Genomic DNA, 24,957 nt, shown 5'->3' with positions numbered 1-24,957 from the left:
ACAACACTATAAAATTTGTTTTTCAATTGATTTTCGATCGGGTTTTGAGTGTTTTCGGACCACTGTGCGCCCTTATCTAAAAAACAAAAAAGTTAGAATAAAAAACGCTCATACGCGACAGTCAATGATCTGCGTCATCATTGACTGAGAGTGATTGAGGTTGGAGTGCAAATTATAAGTGACATTTAAATATTATAAGTATGAATAAAAGTTGCAATATGCATCGCATCCAAGTGTCTAATGCTGTTATTTATTTTCCACTACCATGCATACTCTTCACCCTCGAAAAGTTCATACGAGAGGCACAATTATCAACAAAAGCGTGCAAACACTTAGCTTTTGCTAACATGGTGGGTGGTTTTTGTGTATTAAAGAAAAGAGTGCATAAAAATGAGTTAAAATTAAAGCCAAATCAACCCCATCAACAAGACAACTGCAAAAGTGGCCATAACAGAGCACTTTGGAGGAGAACATAGATCTGTCACTTCGACAAGAAAAACAAGATGTTAAATAAGTAAAATCTTAATACAACCGACTCTATGGTATGGATCCGAAGGTTGGGTAATGTCCAAAAATTACGATAGATTGGTAACAGTTTTAAAAAGAAAACATGGTCAATGGTGAAGGCGCTAACATCAAATAAGTATAGGATACAAGATATCTAGACAACATCAAATTCATAAAATTCGAAGGGTTATAAGAATTAGAAACGAAGGAACCCCCAAATGAACTACTAAGCAGGATTAGATCAATATAGAAGCAAGATAGGGAAGAGCACAGAATGGCGGAGGCTCTTCGTAGAGGCTAAGACCCACAGAAGATTGTCATGCCACTGATGATGCATCGACTCCAAGTTCTGGTAAAGAGGATACAGAATAAGAGTATACAAGGAACTGGGATGACATTGCAAGGTTGTGTCAGGGTCTTGATATCACGAACTCATTTAATACAAATTACTGAAAGATTCTTAATGGATACGGTTCAATGTAGATTTAGTCGATGAAATAGATTAACAGAAAATTAATACAATACTTATTTCGTAGTGTTCATCCAATCTGTTGTCTGAACGGATTTGTGACAAATGTTAGCATTGGATTTAATGGTGGTAGTTTTTTATAAACATTAAGCTCGTCATTACTCTAGTAATTACAAAAATGATATTTTAGGTTTAATTCTTTAGGTTATTCTTTTTTATCACTTTTCGATTTTATCATTTCAATACTACTTGCGATTGCTGCTGATAAAGACGATAAAACGTTGACATTGACATTTGCGAAAGTTTTTTACGTTTTAATATTGATTAATCAAGTAGTGCCACATGTATATTGATAGTAAATTTAGTTTTTGCCGTAAGTTTTTCTTTTTTCATTTAGGTTATACAATTATAACGTAACTTAAATGTTTATGACATCTTTTCAGGATTTGTGAGGTTGCGATAAACATTATCTTGTTATATTTACTGAATTTTTAGCAACTCGCTGATAAAAATTTGTTTAAACAAAAATTAAAATCTGTTTTAAGGCGTGTTTACTACATATTCGTACAGTAACAGCTTCATTTTGTTTTTAAAATAATTTCTAATCTATGTATTATGATGTAATACATCAATGTTATTTAGTTAGACAAAATTAATAGCATTTTGTTGTATTATAATTGTAATGATTAATTTGGATTCTTAAAAGATCATGTAGTGTACGAATGATTAAGATTATGCATTGGCGGAAATTTTACAAAAAGATCTGCACACGCTACTTTATTTTTTGCACAATGCACCAAAGATAATAAATCGTTGAGAGGTTAAATGTTAGTAAGATCTATTCGCAAAACAAATTGATTATGAAATGTATTAAATATCAACTTCGTATATTCTATTCGAGAATTCAAATTAATTTCGATTCGAATGTTGAGAGGAAACAAAAATGTTGATAAGAAAATTTAAACATAATATGAATATTTTTATGCATTTTTTGGTTAATTAACTTTTAAGAGAACTTGGCAAAACATGATTTGTTTTGTATTATTAATCATATTAAGCAAAACAACTTGTGCTTAAATTATATGTTTGTTAAACTGATACTATTTTATAAATAATTTTCATTGATAAAACAACTATTTTTTAAATTTCTAATACTTGATTTAAACTTGCATAAAACAGCAAATTTGATTTAAATATAAAAAACTTAAGATCGATTAAAAAATCGTGTTATTAGGCCCCCAGACGGTTATTATTTTATCAATGTTATTTTCTGATATTGATCTACCAAAAAGCTATTATTAGATATGTCTAAAACGAATATCAAGTGTGTGACCACACGAGTTGATTGCACTTAATAATGTGTCAATAAATTGTTATTACATCATAAATTTTATCCTGAGCACAAAAATTTTCCGTGCATTTCTTAAAAGAACTAAGTATGTAACTAAAATAAGGCTTGTGATGAATAATATCTAAATTAACAATTTAATTTTTTATTATCACAAAAATAAAAATGATTTTTGAGATAATTTTTTATAAATTACAAGTTCCAAGTTCAGTGACTTGCGTACAAAAATTACGTAAATTTATCGTTATAATGAGCAAATCAGTGATGATTTGAATTGATAATAAATCTAATAATTAATCTGATTTTTTGGAGTTACCTTTGGACTGTTTCAAAAATACTTAAGTGTTAAAGGTCAATTATTCTAAATATATTAGCAACAATATTTTTGTAAAAAATGCAGCATTGTATAAATTAAATTAGATAAAAGCGTAAATTTATTACTTTTAATTTGGCCATTTTATTCTGTGTTACGTGGATTTAGGGAAATTCAGCCGATTAATTCTGCTTTTTATTTTATCTTTTTATTTGGTCCGTGGAATTCATTGTGAGTCTTTTCTCGTTCAATAATATCGGTGGGATTACCGTTGTTGCAGATCTCGCTCTTTTGGTATGTAGGATAGAAAATTTGTGGATTTGCAGTCTGAGTTTTCTGGGTGACAAAATATTTTGCTGTTTAGTAATAGTTAAGTTTTTGCGATTCCTTTCCCCCGAAGTAGCTGAAAAAATGTAAACCCAACACTTGACTCTGAATGATCTCTATATTTTTGAAGCAGTACATTTAGCCCAAATAGTTGTTAAATTTGGATTTTTTTATCAACTGGTTTCTACAGCTGGTAGTCAAACAGGTAAACTTGATGGATTTACACCTTGATTAAATATTAAATAATGTCTTGTCCCATGTAGTTGTTTTCGTCATCGAGTTGAATACACAGATAGTTGTTAATTTCGCTATATTGGGTGTCTAAATCTACTCGAAAATGTTTTAACCTTAACAAGTTCCTGAAATTAGAACATTTAATTTTAGCATTAAGCTTTTCAACTAAGTCGGTTAAGTACCTCAATTTCATCATGACTAAATGATCTCGAAACTCATCATAGTGAATTAAGTGCTCTCATGTAAGAATTACTCTCTTAACTCGTAAACATATCAAAAAAGAACAAATCAAATTAGAGCTATAATTTTATAACTTTTGAAAAGATTGAATCAAAGATTTCAAGGTGATTGCTTTATTCACCTAGTATTTTTACTTTACTTGTTTTATCAATTCTGCTTTTTATATTCTAATTAAAACCCTTTACAAATATTTAATTCTTAATAAACATTATAATTTACACCGACTTTTAAAAACCATTGTTACATCACTTTTCATCGTGATAAAACTGTTTGTTTTATCCAATTTTAAACCATTTTGTTTTATAACAGTCCTTGATTTTAATTCCTTTTTAAATTAATCGCTCGATATCGATTAATATAAATCATACACTCGGCAGTCTTCTTGTTATAATAATCGTATATCGATCGATAAAAGTTGTATCTGTCGAACTATTTACACGAAAAACCATTTTATCTCCTCCACTTTATTTATTATTTCGGTCTACGTGTTATCGGTGTATTTCGACGGACGGTGATAACGATGAGGATTCTCCTCTTTTTAATACATGTTGCATTCGTTTTGACCCCCACTCTCTTTTGGCCGAAACAACACTTCTCATCTTTGGCCAATTCGGCACTCACCGCAAATCGATTCACATGTTCATTGTGATTAGATGAATTATAGTCAATTTAAAATCAACCGAGTGTTAAGTTAGATACCTTTTTTCAATTATATAATTAACATTCAAGTGAATTAAAACAATTCGTGTTATTAAGTGAAAAATAAATAAACAAACAAATCGTGTTTAAAAAACAGTTAAAATTTCAAAAAATGCCAGCTACTTATAATTCTTTAAGTCCTGGGGAGATGAGCATATCTGACAATGAAGTAGATGGCACCGATTACCTTTTAAGTAGCACCATAAGATTTGAAGAAAATTTATTTCATGTACTCGGTGAGTTGACAACAAATTCAATTTTGGTTTTATCATCGTGATTTTGAAGTTTCTTTTATCTCGTGTTGTTTTTTTTTAATAATCGCTAAATGGTTATGAAATTCCATAACAAACTTTTTCTGCTTGGGGTATATTTTTAAATTTTTTATTCAAAAAAGGTCATTATTACAACCTAATAGTGTAATTTTGTTATCGTAAAATGTTTATAGAGCACTCTAGCCGCCAATATCGGTGTTATCTCCCTGCAAAACATACGAAATTCAACAATACAACGTTTATCACGAGTTTAAGATATGTGTATTTCGAAATTGTATATCGTTGAGAATATGAAGAACTAGATGAAAACACGATTTTAATTGATTTATTGGTTGATTTATAGTTTCTAGTTATTTATCTTAAAAAACATATAGTATATTTTTAGTAAAAACTAAAATTTTAGTTTTATAGATAGTGGCTGTCATAATAAGATATTTTGTAATCATCTTTATAATTTACGATCTTTTTTGATTTATGTAAATCAAAAATGCCTTCAAGAATAAAAATGTAACCGGTTACGATTATATCACAGTCGATATTTCACGAAGTTATTCGCAACAACTTCAGGAACATTATCATATTCGTTTGAAGCTCGTATATCTCTTCTAATTCCTTTTATTGTTTATTGATTTTAAATTTATTGAACTAAAATGTTGAAACTGATTGGCAGAATGAAATAGGATAAGAGTTGGGTTTTGAGTATCAAGTTTTGAGTTTCTTAATTATATTACTATAAACATGTAATAGACGATAAATTAAATCTATGAGACACATTGAGAATAGCTAAAGAGAGGTTGAGAATAAAAAGAGTAAATGCTTGCTTTCTGTGGTTGAGTTTAAACCTTGAAAAACTTTTCGGTCGGACTCAATTTTGAAATACTTTAAATTCAGGTGTTCAGGAAAAATGTTACAAGCATTGTAATCATTATCAGTACTATTATGCAAGTAGAAGAAGCTTAAGATATGAGCTCTGACTATTTTAACATCATAATCACGCGCAGCGGCAGCATTATGCAAAGAGAATTAGCATCTTGTAAATACACTGACAGGATGGAAATCTGTATTTAAGTAAATAAAGCAGCAAGAATATCAGGCTACTTAAGAGACCTTGTATAAAGAAATAAATGTCAACAGAAGGAAAAATTGGAATCTACAAGTCAATTATGAGATTGGTTTTAATACACGGGACGGAATCTCGGGCAAAGACTTTTAAAACAAAAAGTCTACTTACAGTATAAAAATGCGAGCTTTGCGGTCGATTAGAAAAGTAACGTGACGTGACCAGATTATGAGTGCACGAGAAGAACTAGATATCCAGGATATTATTAGATTCACAAAATCAAGAGCAAGATACTGGAGAGATGATATATCATGGCGATAGAATGTGAGATGATAAAAGATGCCCTGAAAGTTGGACACAAAACTTTGTCTTAATTTTTTTGTATGATCCTTTCGCTTCAATCTTTTAATATTTGCCCGGCGCAACAGATTTTTTGCAAGTCGGTTTGGATGAATTTGCAGCCTTTGATATGGCACCCCCTTCTTCCGGATATCCGGTGATCCGACATATCTATCCGGCCAATACGGTTATAATTTCTGGTGTATTTCTGAAGTGATTGCCAAATTTTTGCGATATTTGAATAAAAATGAAATTAATAACAAAGCTGATAAGATATGTCAACTTATTTGGATCCAAGATACAAAAAGAACTTTTTCGATGCAGATTTAACAAACGAAGCAACTGAAAGTGATAACCAGTGGCGCGCCGTGGTAAACGATCGCCGGGGTGCGAACTCATTTTTGGCGCCCCAAATTCGTTTTGAAATAAGATACAAACATTGGAACAACAAGTAATTTATAAAATATATTTTTTATACTAATTTATTACAATTAGCAAAATATTTATAAAAAATTAATTTTTTATAATTTTTTCTTGTAAGTACGAAGGCTTTCACGGCCGGTGTGAATTAAACTAAAATTAGAACTAAAACTAGAACCAACACTAGAAACTTTCGGGTTTTGCCGTGCGTCTTTTAATAAAAGGTTTGACGTTTCGGATGCCATGTTGCAACCTTCTTCAGAAACAGGGTTCGAAGTGTTAGCTATAACTGGCGATTGTGGAGACCCCATGGCTGTCCCTTCGAACTGCTCGTAAAATTCTCCTTTCCAGCTGAAATACGTCCACGATAAGCAATACTCCACCAGATCTGGCACGTATTCTGGTAAACCCTCCGGAATGAGTTTTCGGCGAAGACCCTCTACAGCATCCTTAACTGGTACCCTAGTAAAAAGGTATTCCACATCGAAACTCACCAACATATCCCCAGCATCCAGCTTTACACCTTTTACCGATTCCACAAAATGTGTAGAATCGCTGACATACGATTCCGTGTTACCTGTAAAGGGAGACAGAATCTTTGCAAGATGTTTGGCCAGCTGGTATGTTGGGGAGTTGATGGCGCTGACGATAGGGCGGAGGAGGACGTCTGGTTTGTGAATCTTCGGTAGTCCGTAGATTCTTGGTTTTACCGTCGCCTGCACAAACAAACCTTTCTGCTGTTCTGCTGGAATTCCTGTGGATTTTATCAGTTCCTTCATTTTTCTTACGATTTTGTCTGTGGGTTCTTGATCTTCCTGTAGGTGGCTGGGTGCAGTAGGTTCAACATTTTGTCGTCGTATTCTTTCCTGTCCATAACAACAGTGGCATTCCCCTTGTCTGCTGGTAACACGACGATTCCTGACTTTTCTTTTATAGATCGGAGTGCCTTCTTTTCACCAACCGACAAGTTGGATTTTGGTGGTTTTGCTGACTTCAGTACTCTCGTAACTTCTTGTCGGATCTCTTCGGCTTTCAGTGTAGGCATCCCTCGAACAGCTGCTTCCACTTCGCAGACGATTTCCTCCTTTGGGACCTTCTTCGGGGCGATTGCGTAGTTCAATCCTTTGGCGAGCACAGAGGTTTCGTCTTTCGTTAGTGGGATATTCGATCTGTTAATGACGATTGTTTCTACTGGTAAACTATTACCTTTCTTCTTTTGCGACCGGCGTTCCAGAGATTCAAACTTCTTGATGTGCGTGTCACGGGTCTTCTGAAATTCGCGATCAGCCTTCTCCATTGTTAGTCTGTCCACTTTGTCCCAGTCTTCTCCGGATATACAATTGGAAAGTGAGAGGTGGAGTCGTAGTAACTTCTCACTTATTTTTTGTAGATCATTGAAGGTCTTGTGGATTCTTTCTCGTAGCAGTGCTTGTTCTGTCCTAATCAAAATTCTACGTGCTGCAGCAGAGTCGATGTGGTGCTTCATCTTCAAAAAGGTTGGCTTTACTTTCTTCTCTCTGCATCTTCGTAGAAAGGCCAAACTGTTCAACAGCTTGCGTTGTCTAATTCGTGAGTTATCCAAATCCTTGATTTGTTTGTTGATATCCTCCCCTTAAAGGTTAATAATATAAGTACTAAGGCTTTCACTTCGAACCCTGTTTCTGAAGAAGGTTACAACATGGCATCCGAAACGTCAAACCTTTTATTAAAAGACGCACGGCAAAACCCGAAAGTTTCTAGTGTTTGTTATTATTATTATTACTTATTAAAGACAAATTGTTAAATCTCTCTGGACTCATATTTGCTCTTAAATAGGTTTTTATTATTTTAAGTTTTAAAAATGATCTCTCTCCTGATGCAACACTAACAGGTAATGTTAGGTATATTCTAAGTGCTATAGCAATATTAGGAAGCATATTGAATAAATCATTAGTAAAAATATAATGTAAGACATTTTCAGGTTCGTTTGAAATTTTCACGTCGGATTCTTCTTCCTCTGTTATATTTGTGCCAATGTTTGATATTTCAGTAGTTCGCCTTTGCATATAAAGCGCAATTTTATTGCGTTACATGCGCCCCTAGAATGACCGCGCCCGGGTGCGATGCACCCCTTGCACCCCCTGCACGGCGCGCCCCTGGTGATAACAGCGACAGTTCTGTTATTAATTAATGTGATGTTGAATTACAAGCGAAAAGAAGAAAACTAGGCGAAACTGCAACAAGAGATTTTATATATTGTATTGGGATTGTTACAACCATGAGGTTGCTAATGATAAACCTGAAATAAATAAAGTGGTATTAAATGAAAAAATCCTATTAGAGTTGAACTTGATTATTATCTGCAGTGTCCAACACGTAAAAAAGATACTAATTCCTGTGAATGGTGGAGTATTAAGAATATCCGGCCAAAGCCGGATAGTTGCCGGATATCCGTTCCACCACTACTTTGCAGGTACTTGGAACTTCGCTGGGCAATTACTTCTTTTACAGTAAGCATATCGAAAGCCTGTGACATGTCTAAAAAAGCTGCTGAACAATATTTTTTGGCTTCTTAGGCATTTCTAGACTATCTCACTACTCTGTGCACTTGTTCTATAGTACCATGCTGTTTTTTAAACCCAAATTGATACTTAGGAATTAACTTTTTGTTTACTATGATGCTCTGAAGTCTCTCCAATAAGAGTTTTTCAAACACTGTTGAAAGCAATGGAAGTAAACATATTAGGCGGCACCATAGTTATCTGGGACACCTTCCATTGGGTAGGGAATGATCCTAGTCTTACGATTGCGTTGAAGATAAGCAGTCTTTGTCTTAATAAAAAAAGAAAAAGAAGAAATTTATTTTCTTTTGTTCTGTTAAAACTGTGCCAGAATCAATACACTATAAAATAATTAAAAAGTCATGTATTAGAAGATAACAAATCATTAATTTTTAAGAAATCATTTCTTTTTTGCAATTTAAATTGAAATTTTTATCGAGTAATGTACACTATGTGCTGATTCATAATCCAAGATAATAAGAAAAAAATAGAAACACAACTCATTAGAAGATAACAAATTGTACGAAAAAGATTATTGGGCTATTAGTCAAGTAGAAAGAAACTAAATGAAGGAAAAACAAGATAAACCCATAACATTCTTTCATGATATATGTATGTCAAAAGCAACTCCATTCGAACTAATATTTTCCACACTCTGTATTAATTAGCATTTTAAATAGACGTATGATGACATTACATGCGTACTTAGGCCAATTAAAATAATGGGTGCTGTCAGGCTGTAAAAAAAATAAAGAAGAAATTGCCCACCTGAAGGTCAGTTAAAAATAACATGAAATTACAAAACGTTATTTTCGAAAAAATAACAAAAATGTGTAACATTTTAATTTAATTAAGTTTTATAAACATGTTCTTATCATTGTTTAATAAAAATCTTTTGCTATATTAGGTAAGGGTACTGACACTGCTTCGTGATAACATAACCTTCAAATAACACGTTTTGAACGGCTTGTATGTTTAATTTTTTTGTTCCTATAGTTTATTCTGTATGCTTGGTAATTATTTACCGATTTAAAACAGAAAAAAGTGTTTTTAAGTACTGATTTTTTGATGAGTCACTATTTCCCTATATCATTTCCGCTGTGTGTATGATTATTCATGAAATGATACGTTGAATTTGATACGTTTTCGATTGTATCTTTATAAAAAATTGCGGTCTTGCATTTTAAAATCGATTAATTGTTTTATTTGGGAAAAAGATTATTGGTTTGAGCTTGCTTGGTTGTAAATTAAAAAAAAAGAACTTTACTGGATTAAACTTGGTGTATTAAGATAAGATAAATAAATTTAACTCCGGTAGTAAAAAATAAAAAATATGTTCTTGGGAATTAAAATATAAATTTGAAGGTCAAATTTAAATTCTAAATTGAAAATGAATTATTTCGATAACTGTTATTGTTTGAATTGAAAAGTTTAAACACTTTACTTCAAAAATAATTTCTTTTGTAATCTTAATTTGGATTACAAACAAAACATTGTTATGTCGTCAAATATCACGTGGAGGGTCAAATAATCTACACGCTTTTGTGTTATAAATATAAAAAAAGAGATTACAATCATCGCGCACTCTCAAAAAATTATTGAAACGTAATTAATCGGTTAATATAAATAAATTCATTTTGAGTTTTTATTAAATTTTGCAAGGAAGGTGTGTCCTTATCTCCGTTTCAGGTGGTAAACCTAATAAAAATGTGCAAAAAAAATTTAAAATTGAAATAATAAAGGAGACATCTTGAACTTTGACGCCACCAACGAGTCGAGCCCTCAGTGGTCGAAATATTCAATAAACTACGCAATTTATCCACTCAAATTGATCCATTGTTGTAGGAAAATCACCAAGTGTACTTGTCGATTGATTACAATGATTAGATAGTATGAATTTTTTCCTTTTTTTGTTTTGTAATTTTATACTTAATACCTAGTTTATGTTTTAAATTGAAATTATTTCCGAGAAAATAAAATAAAATTAATTATTTAACTGGAAAGTAATAATCTTAATTAAGAAGCTTGAATTAAGAATTTGAAACCGGTAAAAAAATTAAAATTACATCATCAGTACAAATTAATTATTTATTATAATATAACCTAATGAAATTTTAACTAAATAAACGATGGTACGTTCAGAAAATATCGCAATCCTAAGTGATTGAGTTCAAAATTGGTCGCTTTCACGCTGTTCATAGGAATTGGGAATCTCTCAAACCTCTAAACGTCTTGGCTTACACCTTTACAAGATCAAATCAATTCAAGAATTGAAACTTCTTTATCATTGGGCTCTTATAAAGTTTGAAAAAAATCCTGGATTTTATTGGAAAATTGTCTTCAATGATGAAGTTCATTTTTGGATTAATAGCTTTGTTACTAAACAAAATATGCATTATTGGACAGCAACAAACCCACATATACTTCAATAGATTCTACTAAACCACAAAAAGTGAACGTATTTCATACCGGAAGTGTGATTGTACCATATGTTTTCATCGACGCAAATGATCACCAAAATTTGATCATCTAATGATTATTTTTGGCTCAGTGATATATGGTTTCATCGAGATAGTGCCGTTCAAACATTTGATCTATTGAATGGAAAGTTCGGTAACCGTGTAATCTCAAGAAATAGATTTCTTTTTATAGGGTGACGTTTTGTGAGGGAACCTAAGAAACGGCCACTATATCCAAAGAAGGCTGCCAGCACGTGAATTATTCACTCCCAGCACCAGGAAGTAGTGGCGAAACATAACGATACGAGACTCCTCTGACACATCAAATGGAGGGCATGTCTGGTGCTAACAGACAACCGTGATAACATTAAGTCTAAAAGCGTATATTAAACTTTTCCTACAGAAGAATGACAATTTTCATTCATTGGTGTTAATAAGGAATGGTCCCAAGTGGGAAAGGTACGTTTAAGATAGGTACCAAGTAATCCTAACTAAGTAGTAGAAGAAAAAATTCTTAGTATGGTCGAGCATTGCCTGGGTATAAGTACAATATTACATTACAATCCATTTTTAAAATATTATCAAATTTGGTTTGGGTTGGCTAAAATATTTTGTTCATTGATGATGCTCAATTAACTTGTGATAATATAAATAATTGTGAAATAACCGTCACAGACATCGTTGATTAGAGGATAATCTATATGGTACAATGGGAAGTAATAGCATCTACTTTTTTCGTATCTCATACAGTTTCTGAGATAACCTATAATAACATCCAAATTTGCTCACCCTGTACAGGGTGTCCAAATTTCGATGGGTTTGCAGGGTATCTCAGTTATTATGAAAGATAGAAAGTTGTGGCTTTCGCGAACCTGAGTTACTTTTTTGTGAAACTTACAATGGCGCAAACCAAATTTTCATAGCCCTCTTCGTTTTTGATATACAGGGAGTGTTTCAAAATTTACGATTTTCAAACACCTCCTGTATCTCAGCTATCCGGAAACGTAAAAACGGGTTCTAATAGATTTTTTCACGTAGAATCCAATGGTGCACGTAGAATTTTTCTAGTCATCACGGTTTTTGAGTTATAAAGAGTTAAGTATTTTAGAAGTTGAGTATTCAGTATTTGAGTTGTGTTTACAACTCAAAGACCGTGATGACTAGAAAAATTCTTCGTGCACCATTGGATTCCGCGTGAAAAAATCTATTAGAACCCGTTTTTACTTTTTTACTAAGTTTCCGGATAGCCGAGATACAGGAGGTGTCTGAAAATCGTAAATGTCAAACACTCCCTGTATATCAAAAACGAAGATGGTTATGAAAATTTGGTTTGCGCCATTGTAAGTTTCACAAAAAAGTAGCTCAGGTTCGCGAAAGCCGCAACTTTCTATCTTTCATAATAACTGAGAAACCCTGCAAACCCATCGAAATTTGGACACCCTGTACATATTATGTAGAAACATCATGATACTGCCTCAACTTATTTTAATACTGCATTGATTGATCATCGCTACAGAAAGAATATGTTATCGTCGATTGAGGGGAATGTGACATCTATGAGAACATATTTTTAAGAAGACTAACATTCCAACACTATCACTGATAACTGCATTTTCTTAACATCTTCGATGAAGCAGGACTTACCAAACAAGTTGTGCAGAATATTACACCCAGTTTTCAAAAACACTAAAGGTCTGCTTTTAGCAAGATAAGTACTGATGTAGACTACAATCATCATATTAATTTTTCTGCTTCCTTATTTCCAATCATTTCACTAAATTTCTTTTCATTTCCGTTTAGTTACTCTCATTGGAGATCTCTCCCAACCATACTAGTAATTTTGAGCTTTCTCTTCACCTTTCATTTGTAATATACAGTGTGTCCCCGGATATGTGAAACGACTCTTATAAAATTAAATTTTTTTCGATATTAATTGTCATCTTTTGGGATTCAGCCCTGCTTGATTAAAGACTAATTTTAAACATATTTTCAAATTTTAAAAAACAAATTAGTGTTGACACTGAAGCGAAAACTTCTTGTGTGTCAGGTAAAGTACCTTTTCTGTTTACAGAATGGTAAAATGTTATTAAGAAATTTCATTTAGAATGAAAAGTTATGGCCATACGCAAATTTTCGGAATCATCGGCCTACTTTGATAAAACCCATTGTTTATTATTTTCGTCAATAGTACTTTATTACGATTTTTTGTTTTGAGATTCAGATTATTCGGGAGAAATAAACAAACCGTTCTGAAAATGTTCACAAAAAATTAAGTGTGTGTTTGACCACAAAAGAAAACAGTTAATCAGTTTCATCATAACTTTTTTTTCTTAGAGTGATTACTTCCTGCTGTAAGAAATCTTTTGATTAAACGCCAACAAGTACTTCTTTTAATTCCAGTATTAGGAAATTTTTCACTAAATAAAGCAATAAGCACTGAATCACGTAAACTTTTTCCTCTAATGTTAACATTGTATTTAAAAAATACTTCAAGTTTACTAAATTACAGTTTGACAGATTAACAGTGACAGGAAAGCAATTTTGCTTTTCCATAGCAGTCTTTGTTAGAAATAAAATTGTTTGATATGGATTTTTTCAAAGTAGGCCGATCAATCCGAAAATTTTCATATGTCCATAGTTTTTCATTCTGAACAAAACTTCTTAGTAACACTTTCACGTACTGGAAACAAAAAAGGTACTTTACCTGCCACAAAAAGAAGTCAAGGTTCACTTATTTTTTAAAAATTGATAATATGTTCAAAATTAGTCGTTAATCAAGCAGGGCTAAAAAGAAGATGACAATTAATATCGAAAAAATTTTACCTTTTATAAGAGTCGTTTCACCTATCCGGGGACACACTGTATATTAAAAATCTAACAAAATATGACCAGGTAAAAACTTATTAAAAATGTCAAATGAGTTTATAACTACATCAGATTTTTTTTTTACTACATTTTAAATATATTTATTTAAATAATTATGCTCAAAAATTATAATTATAAATAATTGTAAAGTCCTTGACATTGTCAAATTTGCCATTTCAGAAAATTTTATTCCAAGAGTCTCGGTGTGTGTCTCTCTGACATTGTCGCATCGCATCTCTCTAATTGGTTAAGTAGCGAATGACGTAACGAGTCGCGTCGAGTAGTAGATATTGATATACATCGTTTGTAGCTTATATATAGATGGCGCTCTCCGCGTTCGTATCAATAACTACTTCCAACTTGTCGCAGTCGTTCCACGTTCGCTGTGGTCCGCGTCGTCAGTCGCATGCAGGTTAATAACATGACTCGACAGAATATTTCCTCCTCTTCTTGTTGGTTTTCTCCTTCCCCTCAATAATAAATTATTGCGTCGAGAGTACTAGCGGCAAAAACGCGTCGTGCTAAACGTTTCTGATCAGTTTTGTCACGTGTCATACCAAGTGACAATCTGTACATAACCTCAACTAACGTACTAGGTACACATAGAAATCGGAAATTGAACATTTGTACAAGTTTCTCTTGCGACATACATATTGTGATGATAATAGTGGATTAAAAAACGTGATTTATGACTATTATTGTTGGTGAGGAAAAGTGACAATTTACACACATTGGCTGTGATATCTATGATATGGGATTGTATGAAGGTAACATTTAAAATACATTATTTTAATTTTAACATCCTGTTTTTATGCCATGGAAATATATACAAAGTTATTTTTGTTTAAATTTTATGTATTGTTTTAAGAAATCTTACTAATTGCTAGATTTTTTCATACATAAATATTCATTATTGGCACTTTTCTTAGTTATGTAAGAAAATGTTTTTCAAATACCTTTAAAATGTTGAGAAGAGTTTGAGAAAACCGAAATAACTGCCGAGGTTGCTCGTGTACTGATCTTTCTGGATGCTTTTTTTATCTTTTTTTTTTTTAACGGGGCCGTTTTCGACATTAGGTTTGTTGAGTGCTAAGGTGGTAAAAATAAATGTTTGGCCAATATCGAAACACTTAGATTTTCTATTCTTAAAAAAAATTATTTTACTGGTTTCACTCAAACAGGTTTCCCTGTATTGGTATGTCCATTTATTTACATTTGTAATTTTTAATTATTAATGATTCTAGGAAATATTTTTAAAAGATAACAACAATACCTAGTTCAATGAGGAAGGTGACGTTTTAAACGTCAAATTTATCATGATGTTAGAAACGCGATATTAGAATTTAACAATTTCTACTAATTGTTTTAATTATTTATAATTTAAAAAAAAGCACTAATGACTTAAAAAGAAACAATTTAAACGGCAAAATAATTTTTATAATAAATTATGTTACATTTTAACCTCTAAAACATTTTTTTAAAATGTCATAATGACAGTTAGTTACGCTAAATGGAAAAACGTGCGTGAAGTTAGGCATAGATTCAAAATTAAGTATTTAGGGTGGAAAATTAATTTTCAACGTAATATGAAGAAATGGTTTGTTCTTTTCTTCTTAATATAATCATTTTTTCATTAAGTTATGAAAAAAAGGCAGTAACATCTTCATATTCGATAAACGTTACTGTGAAAATGGTGAAAGTTGGTCGCTACTTTGTTAAGTGGAACCAGTTTTCGCTACAATTAATGGTCCAAATTATTAACTCACTAAAAATTTACATTTCCATGCTTACAAAGTCTTTACAAAGTTTTGAGTCTTTTCTAACAATATCATATCTTTTGTGTATGAGTTGGTGCTAAGTAGTTATACCTAACTATGTCCACATAAGAAGAACTCAAGCTAAAAATTGCAAGTTTACTGAACATAGTAATCCATCACCTAATTATAATAGATGCAATGAAAACAGCAAATACCAAACTACAGCATTTCCAACAGCCAAGAAATATCAAGGAGAATTAATGAAGGTGGCATAGCCTCGAAAATGGTTAGTTCTGCTGCAGTACATTTTGTCTCGAAACTAATTAAATCATTTGGAACCTTTGTTTTCGGCAGATTCTTGGAATTGCTCATGATGTTCACTTTAATAAGATCATTGAATGGAAATGACAGACTTTAATGCCTTGTTAAATAATAATATGTTAGCAGAAAAAGTTGAAGACCTAGATGGAATATAGCCTGATAATTTTCACTAATGTGTACTCAGTAAGGCATGAACCATTCTATGAAGCAGACATTGCGAAAAAAATGAGAAGAAACCGGTTTTTGATAATAACATTTTATTTAATAGAGAAAAACTGCATATCACTTTAATTGCAGTCATTAAAACGTTTAAATGGTCGGATCGTTTTTAATTTTAAACGACCCATTTACGCGATCTAAATTAATTCATAAATAATTTGTTTTGCAAAAATGTTAAGTCAATTTATAAAATCGTTTAGGTTTCTTTTTTATTTTGCTTACACATTTCTGGATGAATAATAACGTTTTGAGAACAAACAACGTTTTTATCATGTAATTACATGTCGTCAACAAAGAAAGAAAGGAAAAAAAAGAAAAGAATTCGAATGGAATTCCGTTTGTTACAAGGATTTGGTGATTAATTGTTGATGAAATCCGCAAACATCTTTGTTTTATTCCCCGATTAAAATGAATTTATCAAATTTCGATTCAGTTACACATCAATAAATGACGAATAATTATTATAATTAGACTCAATATTGAGATTAGCAGACACGCGCCAGTAACATCAAAGATTTTGAAGGTCGCATAAATATTGTATATACGAAATTTAATTCTAAATAATTTTGTTTTAATTTTTATGGTTTTAATAATAAATGTTAAAAAATTTTTTGTTGTGTTAAAAATTAAAACTTATCTATTTTTATAAAAAATAATTTGTCATTAGGCGTTAGGCGAAACGAAAATAGTTATTCAAGGCGAACGTAGACGCAGTTTTGTAAGTCAGGAGATGTTCTCCTCTTAAAACATATTTGCTTTTATTGGAGGAGGGGCTCTTTCATGACACAATGATAGACGATAGGGTCCCAACACACGATTGTTTATGATCAAATTCAACCCATTAAATAAAACTATCAACATAAAAAACTAACAGTTATTTATCAAAAATTTCCATTGATTTTTCTATTCTAATTGATATAAAAAAAAAATGATAAAATTTGATATTAAATTTTATCTTTGTTATCTTATTTATCGAATTATAATCGTTTATTTTTATCTTCGTTTCTTTTAAGATAACGGATTTATTATCATAATTTTTTCCAATAAATGTTACATTTCATTAAAGATAAACGAAAAAATTATTCCTATTAATAATAAATAATGAACAAATTTATTTTTAAATAACAATTTAGAATTAAATAGTATTTAAAAGATAGTTAAGAACAAATGTATTGTTCTAATTTGGTTAATCACAAACATGAGTGATTTTTACTAATTTATCTTTTTGTGTCAATAATTGCTCGATTATCACTTATTTGTTTAATAAATAAGTTCATTTTAACAACAAAAAAAGTAGACAATTTAACCAATGTAATTGGTGAGCGTAACTTTCCATTAAATAACACTCAAATAAATTTTATTTATTTCTGTGTAAAAATATTTATATTTTTTTTTTATGTGTTTGTTGTAATTTATTTGTGTTGTTAAACAATTATCACTAAATTCTTGGATTTCACTCTTTAATAAATGATTGCTGTTTTTAATGTTTTAACTGGGAGATTTTTCTGTGAAAACATTTTCATTATTTAAAATATTACAATGTTTTTAAACGTGTTCTCCGTTAACCAAGAAACTTGTAGATTTCAAAATACAATAACTCGGTATTTTTAGATTTTCAATTTCCTCTAAATGGTTTAGAGCTAGAAGTGATATACAGTGAATTTATTATTATATTCTTGATATTTTCTAGTTCTAGGGTTAGTTCTACTTTTACACCAGCACTATCACTAGAACTAACTCAAGACCTAGAACTAGAATCATTCGGGTTTAGCCGTCTTGAGAGACGTGCGGCTAAATCCGAATGTTTCTAATTCCCGGTCTAGTGTTAGTTCTAGTTTTACACTATCACTAGAACTAACACAAGACCTAAAACTAGAATTATTCGGGTTTAGTTAATTAATGTTAATTAAACTGAAACTAGAACTAACACTTTGAACTTGTTTCTGAAGAAGGTTGCAACATGGCATCCGAAATGTTAAACACTTTTTCAAAAGAAAAAACTTAACCCGAAAGTTTCTACGTCTAGTGGTAGTGGTAATGTTAGTTCTAGTTTTAGTTTAATAGAAGTGATATTTTTATCAAATTAAAGCTAAAAAAGACATGAATCAATCATCGAAAATATTATATACACAAAACTAAGAGGTATAAAAATACTATAATTAATTAACGAGATTAGAATTTGATATTAATTTAATAAAGAAAAAAAAAAAATTCAAATTCATCAAAAAGACAAACATTTTCGTAATAACCAGAAAATTTTAACCTAATTTGATGTATCACAACCTATATCTATTATAAAATTCACTTTTAAAAACATAGTTGACATTTTGAATTAGTGTTTTGTTTTCGGCCATCTTGATTTTACAAAAATAATGATATCTCGGGTGTTATAATACCTAGATATGTCGAGTTTGGGCTCATTTAAATTGTTTTTTAATTACCCACGTTAATATTTATGAATCATTTGTTTTCGGCCATCTTGGATTTTTCAAAAAATAAAATTTAAAGTATCTGGGAAAGTTTAATTGCTAAATAGGTCGTGTTTGAATTCATTTTAAAGGATTTTTCATGCAGATTAATTAAGAATATCATAAAATTAACAATCGTATTCAAACAATAAATTTTTTTTCAAAAATCAATAAATACAATCTTTCTTTTTCCTTTTTGAAAAAATTTTTATTTGCATTCTCCACACAAATGTATTCAGAATATATTCTATATATATTTCTTGATACTTTCTAGTTCTAGGGTTAGTTCTAGCTTTACACCACCACTATCAATAGAACTAACACAAGACCTACAACTAGAATCATTCGGGTTTAGTTAATTAATGTTAATTAAACTGAAACTAGAACTAACACTTTGAACTTGTTTCTGAAGAAGGTTGCAACATGGCATCCGAAATGTTAAACACTTTTTCAAAAGGAGTACAGCTTAACCCGAAAGTTTCTAGGTCTAGTGTTGGTTCTAGTGATACTGGTGGTGTTAGTTCTAGTTTAATAGAAGTGATAGTTTTATCAAATTAAAGCTAAAAAAGACATGAATCAATCATACAAAATATTATATACACAAAATTAACAGGTAGAAAAATACTATAATTAATTAACGAGATTAGAATTTGATATTAATTTAATAATAAAAAAAAAAATTCAAATTCATCAAAAAGACTAACATTTTCGTAATAAGCAGAAAATTTTAACCTAATTTGATGTATCACAACCTATATCTATTATAAAATTCACTTTTAAAAACATAGTTGACATTTTGAATTAGTGTTTTGTTTTCGGCCATCTTGATTTTACAAAAATAATGATATCTCGGGTGTTATAATACCTAGATATGTCGAGTTTGGGCTCATTTAAATTGTTTTTTAATTACCCACGTTAATATTTATGAATCATTTGTTTTCGGCAATCTTGGATTTTTCAAAAAATAAAATTTAAGGTATCTGGGAATGTTTAATTGCTAAATATGTCGTGTTTGAATTCATTTTAAAGGATTTTTCATGAAGATTAATTAAGAATATCATAAAATTAACAATCGTTTTCAAACAATAAATTTTTTTTCAAAAATCAATAAATACAATCTTTCTTATCCCTTTTTGAAAAAAATTTTTATTTGCATTCTCCACACATAAATGTATTCAGAATGCCATTACATAACGCGAACATATTGTCAAGGTCAATGACAATTAAGCATTAAATATTTTTCTTTTTTTGTTCCCCCGCGATGTTAAAGTAATCTTTTTTGAAGTTGAGTTGAAAGGCATTTATAAATAGACTACTTATTGTCGTCCCAAAAGTTCTCCGAGTGAGAGTTTCATTCATTCCACCCGCGTTGAATTTCACTTTCATAAAATGTTTGAATCAGAGAGAAGTAGAGAAAACATCGTATTTACTTATAACGTTATTAATTGCGTTGTATTAAAATTAATAATTTTAATTTATTGATTTCACAAACAAGAAACGATAAATGCAAAAAATAAACTAATACACAGGTTCTAATAACTGTTGAGATATCATGCTTTGAGTCCAAAGTCCAACAAGTTGTGCACAACTCGGATAACCAATGTACTTTTACATGCCATGCGTTTACTTACCTTGTTAAAACATAACAAAATATGTTTATTAAGTTATTAAGAAAATCAATGTTTTTTAATTCAACGAAATTAATTTATATATAAAAGTTTTAGGTTTCATTAATAAATTAATTTGCATTTTACACGTGCCTTTTTTTGCAAATAGAGATGTTATTAAGTTGAAATAGAATAAATAAACATGTTGAAAGCCTTGAAAAAAAAACGATATATTTTTTAAAATTTTCTTTAAACGTTATCGACCTTCACACACTAAATAAATGCATTTAATTTGTGGTTAGTTAACTACTTTATTTCGTGTTAATGGTGTTTAAAGAACAAACTAAATCAACAGATTTATACAAATAGAGTTACATAACGTTTTTCTTATTTGTTTTAGATTCTGATATGACGATGGCTGGCAATAATTCGCTAGCCACATCATTGAGTAGCACCGGATCAAATGCAGGAGCTACTCTAAGTCAACATTGTGCCATTTGTGGTGATAGAGCTACAGGGAAACATTATGGCGCGGCGTCTTGTGACGGTTGTAAAGGATTCTTTAGAAGATCTGTACGGAAAAACCATTTATATACATGCAGGTGAGATAAATTTACTCAAACAAAGAGAAATCTTGTTTTTACCATAAAAAGTCAATCGAATCATTTATTTTCTTTTCTGTTGAAACGGATGAAGTATTTTCCTTAGTAAGCTAAAAATGATTAATTAGTCTTGTGCAAATTTGTCATCGTTTTGGTTTTGATAATAAAAACATGTGTCATGAGAACAGAAGAAATAGAAAAAGTTTGATTACTTAGAATTAAAAATAACATGTATGATTAATTGTTTGTATCGACATTAATTATGTTAAGCTTTTTATTGCTTTTTGAACTTTGTGGCATACCCAGTTTGCCACAGAAAAATAATCAGAATTCCCAATATATTCAATTGAAAATGTTAAATAATAATAAATTTATTAATAAATTCTTAATTTTTGCTAAATCATCATATAATTGGACTTTGATCTTTAAGTTTAGAAAGAATTTTTTCAAAAATTTTAGTTCATTGAAATTTACGTCGGTAAATTGAAGGACAGTTTTGTAAACGATCATCGTTTAACACACTTGTATTAAGTTACGCAACTACGCACGTGTTTATAATTCAAAAATTAATTATAATTGATCTATTAAGTTTTATTACAAACTATCTATTAAGAAAAAATTTTCAATATTTTAGATTCACCAGAAACTGTGTCGTTGATAAAGATAAAAGAAATCAATGTAGATATTGTAGGTTAAGAAAATGTTTTAAAGCTGGAATGAAAAAAGAAGGTAACCCAACATTCTTATTTATAAAGACAATTTTTTTCTTATTCAAATTTTTTTAGCTGTACAAAACGAAAGAGACCGAATTAGTTGTCGAAGGCCGTCTTATGAAGAAAATTCCCAAACAAATGGGTTATCGGTCACTTCTTTATTGAATGCTGAAATGTTATCAAGACAAGTTGGTGCAGCTTTAGAGGTAACTTTTAAATTCTTAAAGAATCAATTACAAAAACTTTTTTTCATTAACAATAGGGATCTTCGCCTATTAATGATTACGATTTGAGTAACAAACAACTTGCCAACATCAATGATGTGTGCGAATCAATGAAACAACAATTATTAATTTTGGTTGAATGGGCCAAATACATCCCTGCGTTTACGGAACTTCAATTAGACGACCAAGTAAGTAATGTGCTTTGGAAAGATAATTTTTTTTGTTTATAATAAATCATTTTCATGCTTACAAAATAAATAGATCATTGATTATTATGGTAAGTGTCACATTTACATGATGTTTTTATTTTTTTTTTTGCTTAATTTTTAAGTGTTATTTGTGGAATACAATATGGTAATCTGAGGAAGTCCCATTCATTTAATTTCTTTCCAAGCAGTTACTAGGTAGTCTTTTGCCAACAATATCTAGTCTTTTCCAACCATGCCATAGTCTTTGCCAATAGTATCTAGTCTTCTGAAAGCAGTGAGTAGTCTTTTGGAAGTAATATTCCGCCATTCCAATTAGATAATAGTCTTTTCTAGCAGTATTTAACATTCTGGAAACCGTAGGTGGAAGCAATATCTCGCCTTTCCAAATAGATCATAGTCTTTTCCAGCACTATCTAGCCTTCTCCAAGCATGTCGTAATCTATTTCAGCAGTATCTACCGTTCTGAAAGTAATAAGTAGTCTTTTCGAAACAATATCTCCGCTTTCCAAGCAGTTAGTAGTCTTTAGGCAGGAGAATGTGGTCTTTTACAAGCAATAAGTAGTCTTTTGACAGTAATATATAGTCTTTGGTGAGCAGTATCAAGGCTTCTTCTAGCAGATAGCAGTCTTCTTCTAGAAAAGTATTGTCTTCAAACTCATTTTATTTTTATTCAATTCATCTTTGTTTATAGAGGTCTTTTAGGTAGACTACAAGTATTTTGGTTAATACCAATTAGCTTTTTCCGTATTCTTTTATATTATTTTTATGTTTCTAATCGATTAGTATTGTTTTGACACACACCAACAAACAATTTCTATTTGTCATCCTCTTTAATCTATTTTGATTCACACCAAACCGGTTTTTTTTATTCTATAGTGTTTAAATTTTCTGAAAAGCATCAATTTTAATGCCAATAACTGGCATTGTTTTTGCCAAAACACCGCAATTTATTTTTAATGAACTAGAATCACTTTAACAAACACCAACAAGCAATTTGTGTTTCCTGCTATCTTTAACTACAATTTAAAAAATCGCGAAATAATTTTTTTTTAATTCTTTCGTCCTCTTTAAGTATTCTGTAGATGTTTTTGATCAACTAGAACTATTTTGATCCATACCAATCAATTTTTCCCGCCCTTTAAATTCGTCTCATTTAATGCCTGAATTTATAACCTGAAGGTGTTTCGAAAGTTATCTCAACAAGTTTTTTTATTATGGGCAGGAATTGAATGTGATAATTGCAGGCTTTTTTTTGCCATACATTGAGGTGTGTTGGTGAAGTGTAAAAATTAATTAAATTAGATTATAAATAATTGTAGTTTTCTTTATTGTTATTAGGTAGCTTTATTGAGGGCGCACGCAGGTGAACATCTCCTTTTAGGATTAGCACGTCGATCTATGCATCTTAAAGACATTTTATTGTTGGGGAATAACTGTATAATTACAAAACATTGTCCAGGTATGTATAAGTTATAAAATTGGGTTATTTTTAAGTAATTTATGTGTGTCTCATTTTGAAAACGTTAACATTTCAAATTAGAAACGTTAAGTTTGCTTTTGCAAAACTTTCCATTTGTTATTTAATTTTTTTCTCTAACTCGCATGAGTAGAACGTAAATGGGACACAATTTTTTTTTTTCGTTTTTTTTTTACCTTGACTGGGTCAGATAATTTATTTTTATCGCTTCGGATTGCATAAATATTAATTTATCGCCTTAACATTTTTTAAATATTTTAATATAAAATGCATTATTAATGATTAACTTTTATTTTTTTTTTGGGTTATAGTTTTTATTATTTTTAGTTTTATTTTTGTGTATTAGTTAGTAGAACAGCATGTCCGTACATTTGCCCATCACCATCCACAAAATTAATAACGTTTGCATGCGTTTCACATAATCATTTTTTATACATTTTTTTTGTTGCCTCATTTTAGAAAATCATTAGGGAATTTAATTCGTATTTAGTTTCAAAAAAAAAAATTATAAACTACATACGGATGAAACAAAAAAAGAGGGAGAGAGAAGCGTTATTATTAACCTTGGATCGCCTACATTATTGTATGATACGGTAATACAAACAATAATTTTGTAAAAATTACAAAATTACTGGACAAAAAATAAACGATGTTTTTTAAGCATGATTAAGTGACTAACCTGAACTGAAAAAAGTTTGAATTTGAAATTAAAAAAAGAGGACAACGGCAAATGTACGGTAGTGCGAATAATGTTTTGTCGAAATCATACACAGTAATGGTATTATCAGACTCCAGAATTTCACCGGATTTGGACATCTCCAGGGTCGGCAGCAGGATTATCGATGAACTCGTTAAACCGATGACGGAAGTTCAAGTTGACGATACCGAGTTTGCCTGTCTTAAAGCGATTGTATTTTTCGATCCAAGTAAGTAATTCTTAATTTAACTTTTTAATATAAAAAATTAATCATTCAATATTTTTGGAATTAAATTTGTTTACTAATTTGGTTTACACACTCATGGCATTTCTTCCAAGCGCGAGTAATCATATTTAGGCCCACTTTTACCACCTCTTGATAAATTTATCCGATAGATAAATCCAACTCTTAGCCAATGAGAGTGCTTAAAACCGCCGTAACCATGACAACCATACTCTAGATAGTTTATCAGGAGGATGGTAAAAGTGGGCCTTAAACTAGCTATTCATTAGCAAAAATTAAACCAATTGGCAATAAAGCGGAAAAAGTTGGAATTAATCTCGCAACATT

General features: G+C 30.6%; 2 protein-coding genes across 10 annotated transcripts in view; one reads left to right on the top strand and one right to left on the bottom strand.

The window, feature by feature from the left end:
• The window catches only part of LOC111416003 (Hepatocyte nuclear factor 4), a 41,732-nt gene that overhangs the window by 6,235 nt on the left and 10,540 nt on the right, over positions 1 to 24,957 (top strand). For 2 of the 9 annotated variants that reach the window (XM_023047927.2, XM_023047925.2), the window contains 6 exons: positions 20,865 to 21,066; positions 21,701 to 21,795; positions 21,852 to 21,985; positions 22,042 to 22,191; positions 23,551 to 23,671; positions 24,463 to 24,615. In XM_023047927.2, the coding sequence (XP_022903695.1) occupies positions 20,873 to 21,066; positions 21,701 to 21,795; positions 21,852 to 21,985; positions 22,042 to 22,191; positions 23,551 to 23,671; positions 24,463 to 24,615 (847 nt within the window). In that variant the 5' untranslated portion in view covers positions 20,865 to 20,872. Of the gene's footprint in view, positions 1 to 4,039; positions 4,374 to 14,459; positions 14,860 to 20,864; positions 21,067 to 21,700; positions 21,796 to 21,851; positions 21,986 to 22,041; positions 22,192 to 23,550; positions 23,672 to 24,462; positions 24,616 to 24,957 lie in introns of those variants that run through there. The other 7 variants (XM_023047928.2, XM_023047929.2, XM_023047922.2 and 4 more) reach the window with 7 other exon arrangements.
• The window catches only part of LOC111420849 (shavenoid), a 372,982-nt gene continuing 366,234 nt past the window's right edge, over positions 18,210 to 24,957 (bottom strand). Inside the window, exon 11 of the transcript XR_011641225.1 lies at positions 18,210 to 18,255. The gene's annotated coding sequence lies outside the window, so the exon portion shown is untranslated. The remainder of the gene's footprint in view (positions 18,256 to 24,957) is intronic.

This window comes from Onthophagus taurus, chromosome 7 (assembly GCF_036711975.1).
Source record: "Onthophagus taurus isolate NC chromosome 7, IU_Otau_3.0, whole genome shotgun sequence".
Lineage (NCBI taxonomy): Eukaryota > Metazoa > Arthropoda > Insecta > Coleoptera > Scarabaeidae > Onthophagus > Onthophagus taurus.
The sequence above is the reverse complement of the archived record's forward strand: the minus strand, read 5'-3'. Positions and strand labels throughout refer to the sequence as shown.